The following is a 20,679-nucleotide window of genomic DNA, read 5'->3' as shown; positions in this document are numbered from 1 at the left end:
AAAAAAAAAAAAAAAAAAAGACAAAAATTATGGAGACTGTTAAGTGGGCAGGGGGCCAGTGCTGTGACCTCCGGCCTTCTCATTCGGAAGTGGGACTGCACCCCCAGTCACAGATGCCATCCTCCCGCGGGGCGGGGGCTGCAGGGTGTCGGAGCGGCGTGTGTGCAAAGTGGGGAGCCGGGGGCGTCTGACATGGTAGGGAGGCTCAGCAGGTCACAGCTGTGGGCTGGCGAGCTCACGCCCGTGGGCTGGCTGTGGCTGGCACTTGGGAGGTCAGTCCGCTCTGTCCAGGCCTCCAGGGGATCATGTGAGGCCCTCACACCATGAGCCATGCAGCCACCCACGCTGTGCTCCCAGGGCACTCCGCCAGTCCCGACCTGCCCTCAGGTGACCATGCCCCAAACCACAGGGCCAACAGTGCGTGGGACAGGGACTTTGCCTGTCTGCTACCTGCATCCTCCCCTGGGCTCAGGGCAGCTCCCGGATGTTTACCAGATCGAAGCACTGTGACCCGGGTGGCCAGTCCCCAGCAAAGGCCACTGTCCCCAGGCACCCACCCCCCATGCCAAGCCAAAGCCCTCGCACAGACTGAGATGGGCCTGGGTTGAAATTTAACCATGGGGCCCAGGGGTTCAGGTGAGTTTCTCCAAAGCAGGGTACACTGCACCTCAAGGCTCTGCTGACCAGGTGCCGTCAGACAGAGGAAAGCGTCTCCCTCTTAGACGGGGAGCTGGCCCAGATGCTAAGGGCCGTGAGGCTGGGGAAGGCCCCCTGCAAGCCCTCTGGCACCCCCTTCCTGCTCACGTGGACATGGGGGGCTCCCCCGGGTCCTGCACTGGGGCCGGAGCGGCGGTGTTCCTGGCGGGCCTGCGCGCAAAGCCCCAGGGGCGACGCTTGTGAGTAGAGTCCCTCCCCGGTGCGGTTTGAGGTTGTGCGGCTTCTAGCTCGACCTCAGGAGCAGAGATGCAGCGGTGTGGGTCCAGGGCTGCACTCCGCTGTCTTGTGCGTGTGCCTGGAGGAGTCCTTCACCCTCAGTTTCCTGGGTCTCAGGGCCGGTTGAGCAGTCACCGTGTCCATGGCCCCTGGGCTCTGTCCTGGCTTGGCACCCCCACTTCCGAGCTTGCAGGCCCGGAGGAGACCCACCAGGTGTGGTACTGGTGACCCCACCCAAGAGAGGGGAGCACTTGGCCCCTCACCCACCTGCCCAGCCTCAGTTTCCTCATCGCAGTCAGGCGTGACTGGACCCTGTCTCCCAGGCACACAGGCATGCGTACCAGACAGGCACAGAGAGCCTGGACATAATGGGTCCTCCCAGGCCACACCAGGCACAATGCCCGACGGGGTGAAAACCCTGGGCTCTGGGCTGCTGCTGTAGTGCAGGAACTCAGGCCCGTGAGGGGCCAGCAGATGGCCTGGGGCTCAAGGACACTGTCCCCAACCGGTGGTGCAGCCTGGCTGTAAGAGGCGCTGTAGGGAGGCCCTGCTCTGACCACGGGGAGCTGGAGGTGCAGACGGGGGAGCCAGAGGGTCCTCCAGGGATTCTCACAGAGCGGGAAGCAAAAGGCCCAGGCCCATATTTTAGCACCTGGGGTGGAAGCTTCCTCCCTTGTCCACTGCCCCCTTCCTAGCGCCGTCCTCCAGGGACAAGGGCACTCCTGCGGGGCCCCGGGCAGCAGCCCCATCCTGGGCCCTGCCCCAGGACCTGCCCTAGGCCCAGACCGTACAGAAGGGACTCACCAGTGTCCAGTCCCCTCCCCATGCCCGGAGGCTGTGCTGCGACAGCTTGGCTGTGGGCCTCCATGAGCACAGAGACGTGCTTCTGCCTATGCGGAGAGCCCTGTCTGTCTCATGCCCACTGACTGGCACGAATACATCTTCATGCCAGCCCTCTTTCATGCCCAGAACCTCTGGGAACTTGAGGACACCTGGCTGGCGCCCTGGCGCCATCCCCATGTGGCTGCGTGCCCTTCAGCAAGGGTCCCAACCATGTTGTGCTCAGCCTTGTCCTCTGTGAAGGGGGCACAGCACCGCCAGGGGCCGGAAACCAGCTGGCGACTGGAAAGGCTGAGGACGGCACCTGGCCCTGGGGACACCGTCCAGCCCGCGGCCGTGGGCACTGCCCCTGCCCAGGGCCGGGAGCTCCTGGCTCACATGGTCCTGGCATCAATCGGTGGCTCTGCAGACAGCGCTGCTCTGGGAACGCTGCTCTGCATGCTGCGGCTGGGACAGGGACAGGGACGCCCGGCCAGGTGGCCCAGAACCTGCTCCGGCCGAGGACCTCATACTGCACCCCGCGTGGGGCATGCACGCCCCGAGGGAGGCACCCTCCACGCCCCGGCTTTGTTGTTGGTGCGTGCGGCATACAGTTCATTTGAGGGGCAAACCAGCGGGAAGCTAAAACTGATGGGAAACTGCGGGAGCTTCGGCCTGGAGAGAGAAGCCAACCTGCTGAGAATCACTTTCAGGGCCAGCGTGACTCAGGGTCCACCTTCCCACCCGTGCGTGTGCGGGAGCCGCTCACTTCCATCCTGGGGGACTGCACATCGGCCGGGCTGCCCCTAAAACCCCGCAGGGACCCGCAGCCGCACCGCAAGATTCCCCGCGCCAGGGCCGTGTTGTGCGCGTTCACCCGCTCTGCAGCTCCCAGCCCGCAGGGGGCGCTGCCTGCTCGTGTCTGCCGGTGACCTCGCGTTTGGCCACCCTGGAGTGGGGCGGGATGGGTGCAGCTCTGTCCAGCAGCATCCAGGAAGGTGGGGTCGTCTCTCCGCGAGGGGCAGCGTCTGGAGGGTGAGTCCGCTGCACGGGCGAGCGGGCGGCCCCGCTGGAGTCACCTCAGCACAAGCGGGAGATGGGGTGGGCAGGGCTCCCCGGCTCGGGGCAGGGAGGGAGGTTTGCAGCCGAGAGGAGGACCTCGAGGAGACCTGTCTACACCTGCCTATGTGAACGGGGCAGGGACCTGGGCTGTTATCAGCTCTGTCCCCGAGGCTGGGCCTCCACGAGAGTGCCCCGCAGGACGCAGGATGGGGAAGGAGGGTGCTCCTCACCCTGGCCGCACCCTGCCCAGGCCGACCTCGGTTGTCTCGGGACTTAGTGGCGGTGCTGGTGGAGACGCCTCCGGAACCTGTGGGAAGCCTGCTCCATATCTCAGCGTCCGTGGCTCCCTGCACGCAGCCCTGAGCACCGTCCCTCCCTCTGGGGCAGACAGTGGCCAGCACAGATGTTTTGCCGTTGGTGGCCTCTTGCACACAGCGAAAGGGATCTAGAAATGTCCACCCTTCCACACCGGCATTACTGAGTCTCGGAGACCGGCCGGATGGGCCCCCCTGGCTCATTTCCCAGCTCCCCGGTTGGGTCTAACTTGGGTGCCTGTGACACACTCAGCCTGCTGCAGGAGCATGGTTCAGGGACGCAGACTGTGCTCGGTCTCACCCCAGCGGCACGTGTGGGTTTGTGCCAGCTCCGTGGGGCTCTGGGAGTGGGAGCCAGGGGAGACCAGGGTACCCAGGAAACAGGGCCTGCACGGCTCCTCACTGGGCGGGCCTGGGGATTGACCCCAAGGCCTTCCGCTGAGCTGTATTTCCACATTGCTTTTAAAAGTTCTCCCAGCCTGGGCTGGAACTTGCAATTCTCCAGCCTCCCAGAGCCCTGGATTACAAGATTACCACACCTGGCTGGCTCCCAAGTATTCTTTGTTTTGTTTTATTCTTTGAGACAGGGTCTGGCTGTGTAGCCCAGGCTGGCCTCAAACACGCAGTGATCCTCCTGCCTCAGCCTAAGTTCTGGGATCCCAGGCATGCGCCGCCACACCTGGTGGTGGCTCTTGAGTCTTAATCACCTGTCCTGGGAAGGAGACTGCCTCGTGGATACAGCGGGGCTGCTGCCCTGAGTGGACGTGGCCCTGCCCTGTATGTGCCCCCGGCGTCCTTACTGGAACTGAGGCTGGAGCAGGAGCTGATGCACATCTGCATCTGTCACCTGAGAGAGCTAAAGGGGCAGCACACAGCCTCCGGCCACCACCACCCCCTTTCTATCCCTCCGGACACCATGCACCCGCCGCAGCTTCGCTCATCTACAGCCTGGTGACACGTCTGCCTCACAAGGGAAACCAGACACACGATTCCAATGGTGGAGCTTGGGTCTCAGACAGACCAGGGAGAAGGCTCAGGGTGATGCTCACCATCTGCAAAGAAGAGAAAAGCTGGATGCCTGGGTGATGTGAGAGCAGTGACTGTCACCCAGGATGCTGGGTGCTGGGTGCTGGCCCCACAGGAGGCCCTGAACAGTGACCCCATCTCTTGGCCCACGGTGTCCTCCTGCATGTGGAGGGCAGCGGGGGTTAGCATACACCAAGGATCATCCGTCCAACACACACTTGGTGTGTTTGTTCCCGTCGAATCCGGGGCATGTGGAGTGGGCACAACCCTCACTTGTGCTCTGCTCCAGAGAGACAACACCAACCAACAGCTATGCTTGCTGGGCAAAGCCATGGAGACAAAAAATTACACATTCTCCTGAGCTGTTGGCTTGCTTAAATAACATCTCCTAAAAGCAATGCAGCACGTTTGTTAAAGACAAGAACACAGTGTGATGCTGGCCGTTAGGGTGACACAGAGGAAATTGTTGGTTCCTCGTTCCCTAGAAGTTTGAGAACACACTTTGACCTGGTTCTTCTGCAGCTGGGCATTTGCTTGTTGTTTTTTTGTGTGTTTGTTTTTCGTTTTTCTTCCAGTACCAGGAATTGAACTCATGACCTTGCGCTTGCCAGGCAGGCGCTTTGCCGCTGAGCTAAATCCCCAGCCCCGCGGCTGGGCATTTGTAAGAAGGAAGTCGTCCAGCCCCGTGTGCGGAGCTGTGACAGAAACTTCACAGCCCCGTGTGCAATTGCACAAAGTTGAATGAATCCAGACGTCGCTGAAGAACTGCTTCCTGAACGTGGTTTACATGGTGCAATGGCAACGCGGCCTGGTGGGAAGAACTGCGGGGCGGGAGGAGCAGGCCGGGTCCCACCCCACCCCGGCACTACAGAGGGAGGAAGGGGGGAAGGAGGAAGAAAGAAAGAGAGAGAAGGAAAGAGAGAGAGGGAGGAAGGAAGAGAGGGAGTGAAGGAGAAAGAGAGAGAGAGAGAGAGAGAGAGAGAGAAAGGAAGGAAGAAAAGAAAGAAAGAGAAAGAAGGGAAGGAAGGAAACAGGGATGGAGGGAGGGACTTTTCACATCGCAGAACGCGCCCTCAACATGAAAGGAGAATGGCCTTGTGCCGAGAGATGATAGCAGACCATGATCCCCATTCATAAATTCCCATCTGTTACACATGAAGATATTTGCCCAAAAGCAACCTGGACCTGCACACCCGGGAATGCAGTTACCACTGCCTTCTTGTTCTCCCACACATTTTCTGAATTTTTTGAGGTTTTTTTTTGTTTGTTTTGTTTTTTTTTTTTTGTCTTTTTTGAGATAGGGGTCTCACTGTGTAGTTCAGGCTGGCCTTGAGCTCACTTTGTGAATGAATGAATTGGCTGGTCTTGAACTAGCAACGATCCTCCTAGGCTGGTCTTGAACTAGCAACGATCCTCCTGCCTCAGCCTCCTGAGTGCTAGGATTACAGGCGTGGGGCCTTATGCCCAGCTTTTCTGAGATATTTGAGGCCTGTGTCTTACTCCCAGAATCACCCTCTCTTAGGACTGGGGTGAACCCAGAAGGCAGCAGGGGAGGCATCCATGCTGCTCCCTGGAATCCAGGAGGCCAGAAGAGCTCTTGACCCTTCCTGCAGGATGGGAGCCTTACTGACCCAGCCGCCCTGTCCCCACCAGCCACCCTTCTCCACCCAAGCCCCCAGTCCCTGTTAGGCCCCCTGTGGCCTCACTCCGGGCAAGGACCCTGTAGATGTCAAGCTCCCACTGTCACAGCCCAGATGGTAAGCAGTTTCCTGTTGCTGGGACAAAATACCCGACACCCCCAGCGTGAAGGAGGGAGGTTGACTTGGCTTGTGTGTTCTGTGGGTTCCGTCCATGGTAAGCCAGTTCCAAGGCAGGAGCAGCCTGGTGGAGGGGCCTGGCAGAGCAATGCTGCTCACATCACGATGGTGGGAAAGCAGAGGGAAGGGAGGAGCTGGGGAGGGAGCCACACCCTTCCAGGCCACATCCAGTGACCACCTCTCGTCAGGCCCCCCACCAACAGCATGGTCAGCTATAAACTCATCCCTGATGAGCCCACGGCTGCATGCAGTGCCTCCCAGATCCAATCCCTGTCCATATACATGAGAATTTGGAGAATATTTGAGATCTAAACCATGACAGGCACAGTCCCAGCTCTAGGCGGCCTCAGAATCCAGGTCTCAGAGTGGTCCGAGGGGAGGCTAGGCATGGTGCTGCATGTCTGTACGGATAGTACATGACTGTTCATGTCTCTGTGAGGCTGAGGCAGGAGGATTGCCGTGAGTTCAAGGCCAGCCTGGGCTACATAGTAAGATTCTGTTTGAAAAAATAAAAACAAACAAGGTCCACAGTGGGGCACGCACAAAAGTGTCTATAAACATGCCCAGGAGTTAGCAGCAGGTGGTCTGGAGGCCTCCATTTCCTCTGAGCTGGGATCTGCAGGACCTCATGTGCCCTGTGTCTGCACCCAGTTCCTCAGTCGGCTCTCCTCTCTGTCCCCAGGGCACCCCCGCTGGACAGGCCAGGTCTCCGTGCCCGGGGGCACCCGGCAGTCTCCCATCAACATTCTGCGGCGGGACAGTGTCTATGACCCCGAGCTGCCGCCGCTCAGGGTCTCCTACGACGCCGCGTCCTGCCGTCACGCGCGGAACACTGGCTACCTCTGCCAGGTGGAGTTCGAGGAGGCCGCCACGGGCTCGGGTGAGCTGCACAGGTGGGGCCCTTCCTCCCCTCTGCCCCACGAGGGTCCCTGACTCAGTGGTGAGGGGACAAGAGTGAGGACACCGTCTTCTGACGCCACGCAGGGACAGGGAGCCGGAGGGCCTGGAGGCCGGTGGAGGCCATGGGGGGGCAGGGGCTGACGCCACTGGGGAGGGGACGCCCCTTGCCCAGAGTCACGCAGGTCCCTCTCAGCTGCCGTCCAGCAGGCCAGGGAAGCCGGGACTGACGGCAGCGGGCAGAGGTGTCTGCACCTGGACTGCGCTGCCCTCCTGCTCTGGGCCGAGTAGCGGCTGTGTGGAGCTGGAAGACGTCTGCACCCTCCGGCTGGGCCAGCCCATCCCTCAGCACCAGGTTTGGGTTTTGCTGTCCGGGTGGCTGCGGCCGCTGTGGCCAGCTTTGGGGGCTGGGCTGCCACGCCCAAGGCCCCTTTTGCTTTCTTCAGTACTCAGGGTTGACCCCGGCCCCTTCACAGTGACCGACACCCCCTTCCCTGTATCTAGGTGCTTTTCTATATTTTGAGACGGGGTCTTGCTAAGTTGCTGAACTGCCCAGGCTGGGCTCAAACTTGTGAACGGCACTCCTGCCTCAGCCTCCCCGTGCTGGGAGCACAGGTGTGTGCTGCTGGCCTCCCTCTTGGGGTTCAGCTTTGCCTCTTTTTCAATTAGGGTGGTTATCCTGACACTGTCTTATTAGTATGAAAAGTCAATTAGAAATTACTTTATCTGAGTTTACAGAAGAAAAGTGGCAGCATTTGACTTGAACCTGGCTATGAGGGCTGAGGGTCCAGCGCTGCCGGTGGACTAGGACAGCTGACCTCATGCCTGAGTCTCCATCCAGACCACAGAGCTGGGCTCCTGGCACTGCCCCACAGCATGAACAGCCCATCTCTCAGGGAACAGGAAGTTCCTGCACACAGCCCGGTGTCCTGCAGCAGGCACTTGGTAAAGGCTGTTGTCCCTTGGTCACACTTGCGCTGTGTTCTCCACATGTGCAGTGGGTAGGAGGTGAGTGCCCCAGACCCCAGACCCTGGTCCACCAGGTCGTTGCTCTGGGCAGCTGCTTCACCCGATAGGGATGCGGCTGCCATGGCTATTGTTTTCCTTGGGGCTTCCTACATGCAGGGTGTGCTCCCTTCATTACTGACACAGTCTTTACACCAATCCCACCCAGTGAGGTCTTAGTTACTGGGAAAAATACTCAGCACCCAGAGTGTGAAGGAGAGGTTGATATGACTCACGGTGTCAGGGGGTTCAGGCCATGGCCAGCTGGCTCCAAGGCAGGAATGGTGTATTAAAGGGGCCTGGTGGAGGAGGGGTGCTCATGTCGTGGTGGACAAGAAGCAGAGAGCAAGGGAGGAGCAGGGCAAAAATGCACCCTTCCAAGTGACACTGCAAGGACCACCTCCAGCCAGGGACCCTCCTGACCCCACATCAGCCACAAACGCATCCACAGATCAACCCACTGATGACCACACTGCCCCACTGCCCACTCACCTTCCACACACATGGAAATTTGGGGGCGTTTTAGATTTAAACTAGAACAACTGGTTTTAGGATTCCACTTTACAGAGGAAAACGGAGGCGGGCAGGGGTGAGACACCTGGAGCAGGTCACACAGTGTGGCGGAGGGACACGGCATCTGTGCCAGGTCAGATCCCTGCTGACCGCACACCATGGTCCCCGCTGAAGGACCACAAACAAGCTTTCCAGTCTTAAATAAATAAACGTGTGGCCTTTTGCCAGCGGCTGCATTGTGAGGTCTAATTTAGGAAATGTTGTGAGAATCTTTGTTTCATCTTCAAAGGGATCCGGACCCCCGCCCTGGGCCCCAGTCGGGCAGAGAGGTCTGGAGAAGTCCAGACCCAGGAGATCCTGGGAAAGTGTGGGCTGTGATGGGTCCCACACGGGTTAGAGGAGGCCCCCAGCCCTGTGAATCGCACCCAAGGATTGCTAGGAGTGTCCACCACTTCACCACTGGGGCCCACTGAAGCCCAGCCAGGTGGCCATGGCCTGCCTTTCACTGACCCTCCTAGGGGAGCAACAGGGGCTCCCCTGAGTCATCCACATCACTGCAGCCCTTTGGGTTTTCCGAAAGCTTCTTGGTCCGCAGCCCAGCGTGGCCATTGTCCCAGGCCACTCCTGTGCTCACATGCGAAGGACGAGACACTGCTTTTTCTTACTGGCAGTGCCCAAGATGGGAAGGACCGCTCTGGTCACATCCTCTTACTCAGGTGCTCTGCGCCCAACGGGGCAGGTGGACTGGGCTCCAGGGCAGCCTGGTGTCGGGAGTGTGGAGCCGGCCCACAGCCCCATCTGCCTGGGCTGGCCTGGGTGTCGTCCTGGACCCCCCACAGGGCTTCACCTGCAAGGGAGCTGAGGCCACTGCTCTCAGGGCTCTGGGCCCAGCTGCTCCGGCTGCAGCTCTGCTGGTGGGCAGTGGTCTGGGGACACGCCCACCCCCAGTACCCAGACCTTTCCCAAACTCAGAACAGGTGGCAGAGGCCTGCCGGGGTGTCACTGTGGGTGCCAGGCTGTGGACACACACGTCCCGAGGTTGAGAGGCAGTTTCCCCTTTGAGCTTCCCCTCTGTGGCCAGTTGGGGCGTTTTGGTGCCGTGGTGGGTGTGGGACCGGCCAACGCCACAGGGGGGTGGGTGGCAGGCCGACGCCAGCACCAAGACAGCCACGCCCTCGGCTTGTGGTCCTGCAGTTTCCTTAGGTCAGGTTCATGCTCTGGAGGACAGAGCAGGACAGGCAGGGCTTTGGTGTCAGATCTAGGTTCTAATCCCCTTCCCCATGGCCACACCTCCAGGATCGCGGGCACCTCTGCCACGACCCCCACAGCACAAAGCCACCGGGCCCACTGCACTTTATCCCTCCAAGGGAAAGGCTGCCTCTCGGATGTGTGGCCCCGGGAAATCACACCACATCCTGCGGCCCATGCCAGGGGCCTCCCTCTCTGCGTCACTGCCCGGCCCTGGACTGGCTCCTCCAACCCCGCTGCACAGCTGACTGCTGGCCGATCAGACTTCAGCATCTCCCGAGGCCTTGTGTACTACATCAGGGAAGGAATATTAAAATTCAGACAGGTGCACGTGTGCGGCGTAAAGGGGGCGGGTCGTCACCTTGTGCAGTCACAGGATGTAAAACCGGCTGAAAGCTTGACGCAGACTGAGACTCTCTCCCCAGCCGCCTGCAACGGGGCTTTGTACAGGGACAAACAGGCCCCCAGCAGGTGCCGTTAATGCCCAGTGCGCCCGCCACGATGGCTCGGGTGAGGCTGGGCTGCGCTGCATGGCCGTGGGCCCGCGCCTGCGGCATGCGTCCCCACACTCATGGCACAGCCAGGCTCCCCGCAACGGGGTTGACACTTGTGTCTGCACCTGAACGCGCCCAGTTCACTGAGCTCTTTCGGGGGCCACCTGGGCACCGGGCCCATCTGGAAAGCCACCTTGAACCTGCGGGTAGGAGGGAGCGACAACCTCCGTGTCAGTTTCGGGGAGACTCGAAAGGCATCTCCGTAAGTGACCTGGCCCAGCGGTGGGCCTGCCCTGAGCAGGGGCTGTGGAGAGCAGGACAGGGACGGCTTGGTTCTTGGCTCTGAACTCATTCATTTGAAAGCCTTGTTGTATCCCAGAGGACTAAACTGTGTGGTGATAGGATTTAAGCTTTTTTTCAACTCAGACATCCTTGTTTTAATTAAAGAAAGCTCTGGGAAGTCTGACAGGACAGGTGCGGCTCGGAAATAGGGCTGGGCAGGCGGCCAGAGGCAGTGTTGGACCTGTACCCATTTGTGCCTTCACTGCGAAAGCGTGCAGGGGACAGGGGTGACCAGGACACACAAGCCTGTCCCTGGGGACAGAAGTCAGAACACAAGTGCAGGCGCAGTGGGAGGATTAACGTCTTGCTCGCGTTTGCAGGAATCAGCGGGGGGCCCCTGGAGAACCACTACCAGCTGAAGCAGTTCCACTTCCACTGGGGAGCGGCGGATGGGCGGGGCTCGGAGCACACGGTGGACGGCCGTGCCTTCGCCGCCGAGGTGCGTGGGCCACGTCTGCACGGTGGTGGGTGTGCCCGGCTCCCGGGGTGACCAGTGCCCCTCGCACGTCTGCAGGGAACGGGCTTCCAGCAGGAGGGCCGCGGCTTGCATTGGAGGCAGGAGCCAGGGCATCCTGAGGCCTGAGAACAGGGCCAAGAGCCCCACGGCCTTGGTCAGGATCTGAAAATCATCAGTAAAGAGGTTCTGTGTGTGTGTGTGTGTGTGTGTGTGTGTGTGTGTGGCTGGAGATCACACCAAGGCCTCGTGTGTGCTGCTGAATTGTGGCTCCAGCCCCTTCCAGTTTTATCCATTTATTTATTTTGAGGCAGGCTCTAGCTCTGCAGCCCAGGGTAGCCTTGAGTTCATAATCCTCCTGCCTCAGCCTCCCAAGTCTGGGGTCACAGGCTGTGATACCACCCTGAATACCTTTTTATTTTTATTTTGAGGTAGTGTCTTATAAGTTGCCCAGGCTGGCCTCAAACTCTTGACTCTGCTACCTCAGCCTCCCAGTACACGGCAAGAACGCGGGGGTTCTGGGTGTGAGGTGCTGCACGGAGCACAGAGACTCAGGATCCCCAAGAGAGCCCCGTGGGCTGGCGCAGAGGCTTCAGGGACCCGGAGCTGGTCATGCGTGGCTCAGAGAGCCTCCACCCTAAGCCCATGGAAGACCCCAGAGCCTCCCCTGGACACGTGCAGGGCTGGGGTGGGGACGCTCACGTCCCCAGAGAGGAGAGGGGTGCTGCTCAGGCCCTGTGCTGTCCTCCATAGACGTGTGGTTACTGCTAGGTGGCCAAGGACCCTGGCGCCCAGGGGACACTGGACGAGCAGCTGCCACAGCGCACCCCCCAGCGAGCAGACAAGGGAAGCTGTGGGTGCCAGCGCAGCTCCCTTCCCAGGGGCGGGGAACCTGCAGGTGGGAGGTGGCCTCGCCCCATCACACAGCGCGGAGCGTCACCCAGCGAGGGGGCTCAGCCCCTTCCACTCGCCCCATGCGAACCCTGTCGCCTGCCTGGAGCCCACAGCTCCAGGTCCCTTTCCTACCTAGGGAAAATGGGTAAAACAAGGACCAGGGAGGAAGTCAAGGCCAGGCGCCAGACTCAGGAAAAGATGCCAGGTCTGGACAGAGCTAACCCTGCCAAGCCTCCCGCTTCTGGGCTGTTTCCGCTGGCCATCCTCACTCAGGGTAACGGAGAGGGGCGAGCCACCAGCTATCTGCTTATGTTTTTGTTTTGTTTCTTTTTCCAGTACTGGGGATGAACTCGAGGCCTTTGCACTGAGCTACATCCCCAGCCCTTTTTTATTTATTTATTTTGAGATAGGTTTACCCTAAGTTGCCCAAACTGGCCTCAAACTTGTAACCCTCCTGCGGGAGTGCTGGGATTGTGAGCGTGTGCCACCATGCCCAGCTCCTGCTCCGTTTTGCTCTGTTAAAGCAGTGCTCTCCTTTCTCTCCCTGCAGGAGCATTCCGCTCACCACCTGCGCCTGCAGTGCTGGGCTTCCTACCCGCTAGGCAGTACCCGACACACAGAGCCACAGGGAGCGGAGGGATGGCCATTTCCATCTGCATCGGGCCCCAGCTGAATTCTCGCTCTGCTGTTTCAGCTGCACTTAGTTCACTGGAATCCCACGCGGTACCCAAGTTACCAGGACGCGGTCATGGGGGAGAAGGGCCTGGCTGTAACTGCCGTCTTTCTGAAGGTAACGGCTTTGGGTAGGGCACCGTATGTGGCGGGAGATCAGCCTTGCACATGGCCTGTCCACGGGAGCCCTGCCGGCCCCCACCCCCACGCTGATGGCCCTGTGTCTGTGCCGCAGCCAGGCACCCTGCACCAGGCCCTGCAGCAGCTGGTGGATGTCTTGCCGCAGATAAAACACAAGGTGAGATGTGGAGGAAGCCACTGGCTGCCTCCTGGGGGGCGGGGGTACAGAAATTGTGGCAAGCAGTCCTGCAGGGGCTGTGGCCCAGGTCTGAAAAGGGGCCCCAGGGCCTAGCTCCCCGGGGTCTCCACAGGCTTGGGACGTCCCTGGTTCAGCCTTGCTCCTGCCCCAGGCCCTTCTTTCTCCTGAGTAAGATGCAGGTGTGGGCTCCGCTGGAGGGCCCCAAAGGCAACCGTTCAGGCAGCTGGTGGGGGGCACATTTGCCTGCCACAGGATTCCTGTTCCTGGAATGCTTTCCTCTAAATAGATTTGCTCTTCACCAGCACTCTGGGAGGCTGAGGCAGGAGGATTGCAAGTTCAAGCCCTACCTGGGCCACCTGGTAAATTAGCAAGAGCCTGTCTCAAAATAAAAATAATAAAAAGAGCTGGGGATGGAGCGAGGGAGAGGCTCTGGTTCCCCAGTACTGGGAGAAACGTCTTTAGCCTCATCCCAGGCAATGGCAGCTGGGAGTAGTGGTTTGGGTAAGAGGTTGAAGTGAATTAGGAGTTCAGCTGTGAAGGTGGAAGAATGAATGTTGACCAGTTCACCCCCCAGCGTGTGCTTGGGGAAGGAGTCACACCAAGCCCGCCCTGCCCAATGGGGACAGCAAGGCCGAGAGGCTGCCGGTGTGGGTAACCTGGAGCACGGCGGCTCGTGCAGGTCAGCAAGGATGACGGCCCGCGGCTCCAAGGCCAGCCGGGAAGGGACGGGAGGGAGCAGTGGGAAGTCCAGAGAATGCAGTTTATTTATTTAGGACCAAACAAAAGAGTTTGCAGGGGAAGAGGCACTGTGGTGCCCGGATGGGATGGCCGAGGCGCCCACCTGTCTGACAATGGCCCGAGTTCAGCCTCCCTTCCTCGCAATGCGCGGGTTGTTTGATCTCTGCACAGCTGGCCCTTGATGCTGAGCTCCGTGGCCGGGCCTGAGACAGGCCACCCTGCTGCTCCCTGCCCAGGACACCCCAAGGCCACGTGCACTGCCCGGCATCTCGCCCTCTTCCTTGCTGGTCCACGGCCAGAACAAACTGGCCGTGGGATGTTTGCCCGCCAGCCGTGCCCCAGGGGAGCTGTGCCCCAGGGGGTCCCCACGGCTTGCTGGGAAAGGAAAGCCTGGGCTGCAAGGTGTGGTGGCTGCAGAACTCAGCTTCCTGGCCCAGGTGGGGCACGTGCAGGTGGGTGTCGGGCGGCGGCGGAAGCACGGTGGGGTCTGGTTCCGGCCCTGATGCTGATCTCTGGGCTCCACCATGAAGAGGGAGATAAAAGGGCTTTCAGAGATGAAAGCGATTTTACAAGGCCAGCCTCCACTGTCCCCCCTGTCAGCCAAGCAATGTCCAGGTAAAATGTCTCCTTCCTCCTTCCGGCGGAATGGAGGCCCTGGGGGTCTTCCTGGCCAGTCCCGGGAGCCCAGGACTTCTGGGGGCTTCTGCCACATCATGGAGTACTGGGGCCCTGCAGGCTCCCAGGTTCAAAGCTCCAATCCCCCGGTCCCGACCCGTGTGCTTTAGGGGTAGAGCCTGGACCTCCATTGCCTCAGTCTCTCCACCCAGGAAGTGGCGTGTTGTAGTCAACACCCAGGCGCAGGGCCAGGGTAGAACGGGGCACAGCTGGTACCTGGCAGTGCCTGGCCTTAGAGCAGTCTGTTGGCTCAGGGTTGGGGCTGGGTGGCACGGAGGAGGAGGGCAGCAGGGAGGCCCTGGCCCAGGCTCGCTGGGCCCTCCTCCCCCGAGGGGCTCAAGGCAGCACTGGGGTACCTGGCCTCCACTGGGGCACTGCCCAGCTGTCCCTCGCTTTGCTGCGCCCGCATCTGAGGTACACGGGGTAGAGGCCGCTGCCAGGCAGCCCTCAAGCACCCAGATCCACTCCCCTTGCACGAGGACTATACTTTCACTGTCCCCCCGGTCAACAGAGCAATGACCAGGTAGCAACCAGGACAGCCTCCTGCCTGGCCAAGGTGGGTTTTTCAGGGGCCCCTGTTGGGGTGAGAGGGGTTCCCCGCTCTGCAGGACCCTGCCTGGCCACTCTCTTCGTTCTTGCCCCATTGCCCGCCCCGACTGCATTGCCTCTCAGCTGTCCCTCAGGCCTCTTCCCCCACTGTCTCCACCTGCTCCTCACCTCTCCCCGACATCGCTGCAGGGGGCCTGGGCCGCCTCTCACCCCTTGGCCCCCGGCTCTGTGTCCTCCCATCACCCTCACGTGCACCATGCAAACGGCAGAGGTTCCCTGTGTTCACCCTGCAGGCGCCGCGGACGGGCAGGTGGCTCTGTCCCTTTGTCTCCATCCCCCGAGTCTGGAGCAGAGATAGGCTCCTGGGGGGCTCAGCCCCACTTGTGAATAAATGCACACATGCATAAATGAATGAATGAGGAGTGATCGATCACACACTCAGAGGGGCGAGTCCCTCCCTGTCCTCCTCCCATACACAGCAGGGCTGCCAGTGTGGACCTGGACAGAGGCCCCGAGCAGCCAGGCCGGCAGGGCCATCTCAGAAGAAGCCCAGAAAGCAGCCCTGGGTGCGGAGGGTCAGGCAAGGAATGCTGGCGTGGAGGAAGCCGGAGCAGGAGGTGGGGCTCAACAGTGGTGCCCACATCGGCTGCTGAGAGAGGATCAGCTGCAGAGCGGGATGGTTGGGGGCAGCGGGGCGGGATGGCACAGTGGCTCCGTGGGTGTGTTCAGAGAAGTCACCATGGGACCCAGCGGCCCTGTGACAGCCGCTCACCTGGTGGGGAGCCAGTCCCCAGGGTGTTTGTGCCCTTCTCAGCAGCTGCAGAAGACAGCGTGGCCCAGGCACCGTGGACGGGTGAAGGCCACCGAAAAGTGGCCGTTTCCATGGTGGGAGGTCTCAGCCGCAAAGAGGCAGGAAGTCCTGACTCCTGTTCCCGTGCAAGGTTCCACGGAGCTCAAGGATGTTGCGCTAAGAGAAATAAGCCAGACACAGAAAGCTGATGCCCAGGGCTCCCCTGTGTGAGGGGCCAGGGACATCAAATGCACTCAGGAGAATGGGGCGGGGTAACCAGTGTCTAATGGGGACACAGTGACAGTTCAGGGGAGCGAACAGCTGCACAATAGAGAACCGTCCTTAATGTCACTTACAAACGGCTGAGAGCTGTGGTACACACCTGTGATCTCAGCACTAGGGAGGCTGAGACAGGAGGATTGCCGTAAGTTTGAGGGCAGCCTGGGCTATGTAGCGAGTTCAAGACCAGCCTGCACTACATAGTGAGACCTTGTCTCAAAAAGAAAGTGTCTAAGATGGTCAGTTTTACATTATATCTTGCCACAATAAAGAATGCAAATTTTCCACAGCCACAGTATACAAAAAAAGTAGCTTTAAAAGGAAAATCAAGCGCCTGGTGGAGTACTCCTCTGCATGGGCAGGTACCATGCCCATGTCACTGCTTAGAGTGTAACAGGGGAGGCTTGGAATCTGTCCTTTCCCATGTGGATCTGGGGCCTCAGCTCTCCTGGCCCTCGTGTTCCAGGCTGACCACTGTGGTCCTTGATCTCAGGACACGCAGGTGGCCCTGGGCCCCTTCGACCCCTCCTGTCTGCTGCCTGACTGCCGGGACTACTGGACCTATGCAGGCTCCCTCACCACCCCGCCGCTGGCCGAGACAGTCACCTGGATCATCTACAAGAAGCCTATCGAGGTGGCTCCCAGCCAGGTGAGTGGCCTGCCCTGATGTCCCTGGCCTGGTGGGAGGGGGATGCACAGGACAACAAGGTGGGCAGGGTGAGAGCACTGCCCTGGGTCCCCACATGCAGGCCGGGCAGGCCCAGCTGGTACATGGGTACAGCAGTCCTCCCATCTTCAATAGGCCATGTCTGGGCAGGTGAGCCACAGGCCCTGACCAGGCAGCACCCACGCTCCAGGCCGATCAGGGTGGAATCAATGGAAAAGGACAGAGGTGACAAGGAAGCGGGACAGAGTCCTGGCCCACAGCAGGGAGGCATTAGCCAGGAAAGCGACGTCACAGACGCAGCACCAGGACGCCATTGAGTTGGCTCAGGCACAGAGCGCTTGTTTGGCATGCGCTAGGCCCTGGGTTCCACCCAGCCCTGCAGAAGAAAAGAAGGCAGATTGTTGAGGAAGAGCAGACTTTAGACTCGGACGCACTTCTTTGAACGGTAGAATGGTACAAAATGTGGACGGCAGAGGAGCCTCATGAGCTCTGTTAGCAGTTATGAGAGCATGTGCCCAGAGAACAGTCCTGATGGGTTACACCAGTCAGCACTGGCTTTGGGGTGCTGTGTAACAAGTCACCCAAGATGCCATAGCTCATGGCAAGTGCTTCTTGTGGTCCATGGTGGGCTGGGGAGGCTCTGAGGCTCCAATGGGTTTATGGAAGTCCAGGGTTGGGAATCGGGCCAGGCCCGGAGTTCAGCCAGCTGCACAGCACATTCCCAGCCCCTGCTTGCTGAGAATCTTGAGGATCTGTGGAAATCCTGCCTGAGGCAGTGTAGAGCGTGGGGTAATGCTGGTACACCGAGCGTTCCCTCCCCTGCCCGGACAGACATCACTAATCGATCTCCTCAGTGCTCATCTCCAGGCTCCCTCTGGCCTCAGCTTTTGTGAGAAAGCAGGCCCAGATGATGACACCTGCTGGGCCAGGTGGCACTTTGAGGTGTGAGGTGTAGATTACCCACCCTGTGCCCAAGCAGAACTGTGACAGGTGTGAGGAAGGGCTTGGGTGGAATTTGGCCCCTGGTCACTAAACCCCCTCCGTCCCTCAGCAGAATCCTTCCCCACAGGTGCCTGTGCGTGTCAGGCCCGCACCAGGATGGGCCAGGAGGGATGGCATCGGCCTCAGGGTGTGGCTGTCTGGCCGGAAGGTAGCTGTGGGGCAGATTACACCAGTGTGCATGGCTGGCCTGGTGTGTCACCCTTGGGGACAGCAGGAGTTCACATGGGCCCCAGAGTAGAGGGAGCCCAAGTGCCCTCTAGGGACCCGGTGCCCCGGTGCCAGCTTCAGCACCGCCTGTGTGCCGGTGGACTCAGCTCGCCCCATGCATGGGAGGTGCATGTGGTACCGTGATGCAGCTGGTGAAACGTGAGCGGGAGAGTGCTCAGGAACAGGCGGGACACACGGAGAAGTGGGAGCTCATCCCCGGCATGAAGAGTGAACCAGAGGTTACTCTGGCATTTGTGGGATAGCTGTCTGTCAGCATCCCCGGGGGCTTGGTTCCAGGACCCCTGCAGATATCAGAGTCCACAATGTTCAAGTCCCTTAGAAATGGCACATGCCAGCAGTGGTATCCTGCCGACTAGGGTGCCCCCCCTTGTCTCTGGAAGGTGTAAAGCCAGTGGTGATGGCACACATCAGTCATCCTAGCTTCTGGGGAGGCTGAAGCAGGAGGACTACTACTTCAAGCCCAGCCTGGGCAACTTAGTGAGACCTCAAATTAAAGAATAAAAAGGGATGAGGATGTAGCTCAGTACCCCTGGGTTTGATCCCCAGTGCTGAAAAAAAAAAAAGAAAAGAAAAAGAAAAAGGAGAAAAAGGAATAGTATTTGTATTTCACCTATATGCATCTTTCCAGATACTTTGACTCATCTCTAGATGCCTTTAATGCCTCGTACAGTAAAAATTCCAAGTAAATGGCCATTGTATTGCTTAGGGGTAATGATCAGAGAAAAGTCTGTGTGCATCCAGCACAGACAGAATTTGGGGGCAGAATATTTTCCATCTGCCATTGGTTGACTCTGAGGACACAGAACCGTGGTTATTAGGGCTGACTGTATTAGTTACCAGTTGCTGTGTAACAAATAGCTCCAAAACTCAAGCCATCAAGTTATTAAGAAAATAATCATGTATGCTGTCTACCAGCCTCTGTGGGCAACCTGGGAAGTCCAAGGGCCGCTGGAGACCCCATGGGTTGTCCAGAGCAAGTGGCCTTAAAGACCAAGGCGGAAGCTACCCTATTCTGTGGGTCTGCAGGGCCACCCCATCTCACCGTGGGCACAGACACAAAGACACAGGGATAGCAGCACCACAGTTGCTCCACCCGCTCTCTATTCCAGCTGTCCGCATTCCGTGCACTGCTGTTCTCCGCCGTGGGTGAAGAGGAGGCAGCAATGGTGGACAACTTCCGCCAGCCTCAGCCCCTGATGAAGCGCACGGTGCGCTCCTCCTTCCTGGGCACTGAGGCACAAATGAGGGCCTGACGTTCCTGAGTCTACATGAGCGGGCAGAATGGACGTGGCAAGGGCTAGCACACACCCCAGGCTTCCCCATCTGACCCCTGTGACCCCCAAATTAAACAGGGAACCGTCCTTGTTCCCACCATGCGCTTTCTGGTCTCAAGTAAAAGAAATCACTCTAAGGCAGCTGTCTTGGTTACTCTTCTCTCGTTGCTGAGACAAAATACCCAAGGCCCAAAGTTAAGGAAGGAAAGGTTTATTTAGCTCACAGTTTATGGAGCTTTCAGTCCATACTCGGCCGGCTCCAAGGCAGAGTGGCACTGGCACAGGCCAACAGTTCACGGCAGCGGAAGACAGCAAAAGCAACAAGGGGAGGAGTGGAGGCAAGCAGCCTCTTCCCTCCCTTACATTATATGCAAACTACCCACCCCAGGGCAGGTGTAGCACTCACACCCATGAATCTGTTATAAACTCTAAAAGCCCGCTGCGTGACTGCATGAGGCTTTCGGGGGACGTCTAGACACAACCACAACAGCAATGCAGGCACAGGAGGGACCAGAGTGCTGGAACACCAGCATCTCCCAGACCCCAGACCACAGCTGTGGCTGCCACCCTCACCCTCAGCTCTGCCCTCCTTCTGCACACGGGCTCCTCCGTCTGCCACATTCAGCCTCCCTGGAGCTCCAGGGACACAGAGGCCGGCAGGAGTGTCCTCCTTTCCCCCGCTTCCTGATCCCTGGCTGCACCTGTGTCCCGGGCCATCACCACGACTTGGTGGCTTAGAACGAGAGAAACAGACTCTCTCTGCCAGGAAGCCAGATGTGAGAAGTCCCGGCCCCGCGGGTCTGGCTTCCCGGAGCTTCGGGAGAACCAACTTCCCATCTCTGGGAGCCGCCTGCTTTCCTGCCCACAGCCCAGTCCTGGACCGTCACTGACGGCTCCACGTTACAGCTTCTCGCCTGGCGCTGCTGCCTCCCTGGTACTGGACCCTGTGCGTTCCCAGAATGAGCCTCCCATCTGAAATCCCGACCTCATGCCATCTGTTGTGCGAGGTGCACTGACACCGAGCTGTGGCCACGCCTCTGCAGACCACAGCGCCTGGTGGGAGACGGCTGGCTCTGGGTAGGGGTGGTGAGAGGCGAGAGGGCCCTGAAGGGCGGGAGTGGCACCCACATCCCCTCTGCGCGTGCTTGGACACCAGCTCCCAGGCAGCTGGCAGACTCGGGCCTCAGTGTCTCCCTGCAGGGCCCACAATGGGAGCCATCTCCAGTGGGGCACATTCCCTCTCCCACCACACTGACCCCAGTCCCTGGGCTAGGCCCTGAGTTTGTGCCTTGGGACCTCTGCAAGGACTTGCCCTGGTACGCAGCCCTGCACACGCCCTGTGTCCCCAGGGCTTGCTTCTTTCTTGGTCCCGGCCACATGGCCCTGCCAGAAGGACCTCTTGGCCTCCCCATCTAAATCGCCACCCCACCTTGGGGCAAAGAGGTTCTGCAACTGTTTGGTCACTTCTTTCTTTTTTTTTTTTTCTTTTAAAGAATAAAAGGATAACATAATAATAGGGGGGACTTAGCAAATTACAGACAAAATGGTAGGAAATTATCAATGGTTATCGTTTTACATATTATTATCTACAAAATAGTTTCTCAGGAAAACAAATAGACAAATAATAGTGAGTTAGAGACAAAAGAGGTAGGAGATTATCAAGAGTTG

At 59.3% G+C, this 20,679-nt stretch overlaps 1 protein-coding gene across 1 annotated transcript; it reads left to right on the top strand.

Annotated features, from left to right (window-relative positions):
* The first annotated feature begins 642 nt into the window (after positions 1 to 642).
* On the top strand, positions 643 to 19,148 carry Ca5a (carbonic anhydrase VA, mitochondrial). Its single transcript, XM_005411015.1, has 7 exons — positions 643 to 896; positions 6,654 to 6,851; positions 10,791 to 10,909; positions 12,513 to 12,608; positions 12,726 to 12,788; positions 16,334 to 16,489; positions 18,847 to 19,148. The coding sequence occupies exons 1-7, from the start codon at positions 740 to 742 to the stop codon at positions 18,988 to 18,990; spliced, it is 933 nt and encodes a 310-aa protein (XP_005411072.1). The 5' UTR covers positions 643 to 739; the 3' UTR covers positions 18,991 to 19,148.
* The last annotated feature ends 1,531 nt before the right edge of the window (positions 19,149 to 20,679 follow it).

The sequence above is a fragment of the Chinchilla lanigera genome, unplaced genomic scaffold (genome assembly GCF_000276665.1).
Source record: "Chinchilla lanigera isolate Chin_1 unplaced genomic scaffold, ChiLan1.0 scaffold00140, whole genome shotgun sequence".
In the NCBI taxonomy this organism is placed as follows: domain Eukaryota; kingdom Metazoa; phylum Chordata; class Mammalia; order Rodentia; family Chinchillidae; genus Chinchilla; species Chinchilla lanigera.
The sequence above is the reverse complement of the archived record's forward strand: the minus strand, read 5'-3'. Positions and strand labels throughout refer to the sequence as shown.

What these genes read in the sequence shown, in the direction of transcription:
- Ca5a (XM_005411015.1), top strand. Translation starts at nt 740, where the DNA reads ATGCTAAGGGCCGTGAGGCTGGGGAAGGCCCCCTGCAAGCCCTCTGGC. An exon ending in AAGCCCCAGGGGCGACGCTT is followed by an intron (nt 897 to 6,653) that starts GTGAGTAGAGTC and finishes CTCTGTCCCCAG; the next exon opens with GGCACCCCCGCTGGACAGGC. An exon ending in GCCGTGCCTTCGCCGCCGAG is followed by an intron (nt 10,910 to 12,512) that starts GTGCGTGGGCCA and finishes CTGCTGTTTCAG; the next exon opens with CTGCACTTAGTTCACTGGAA.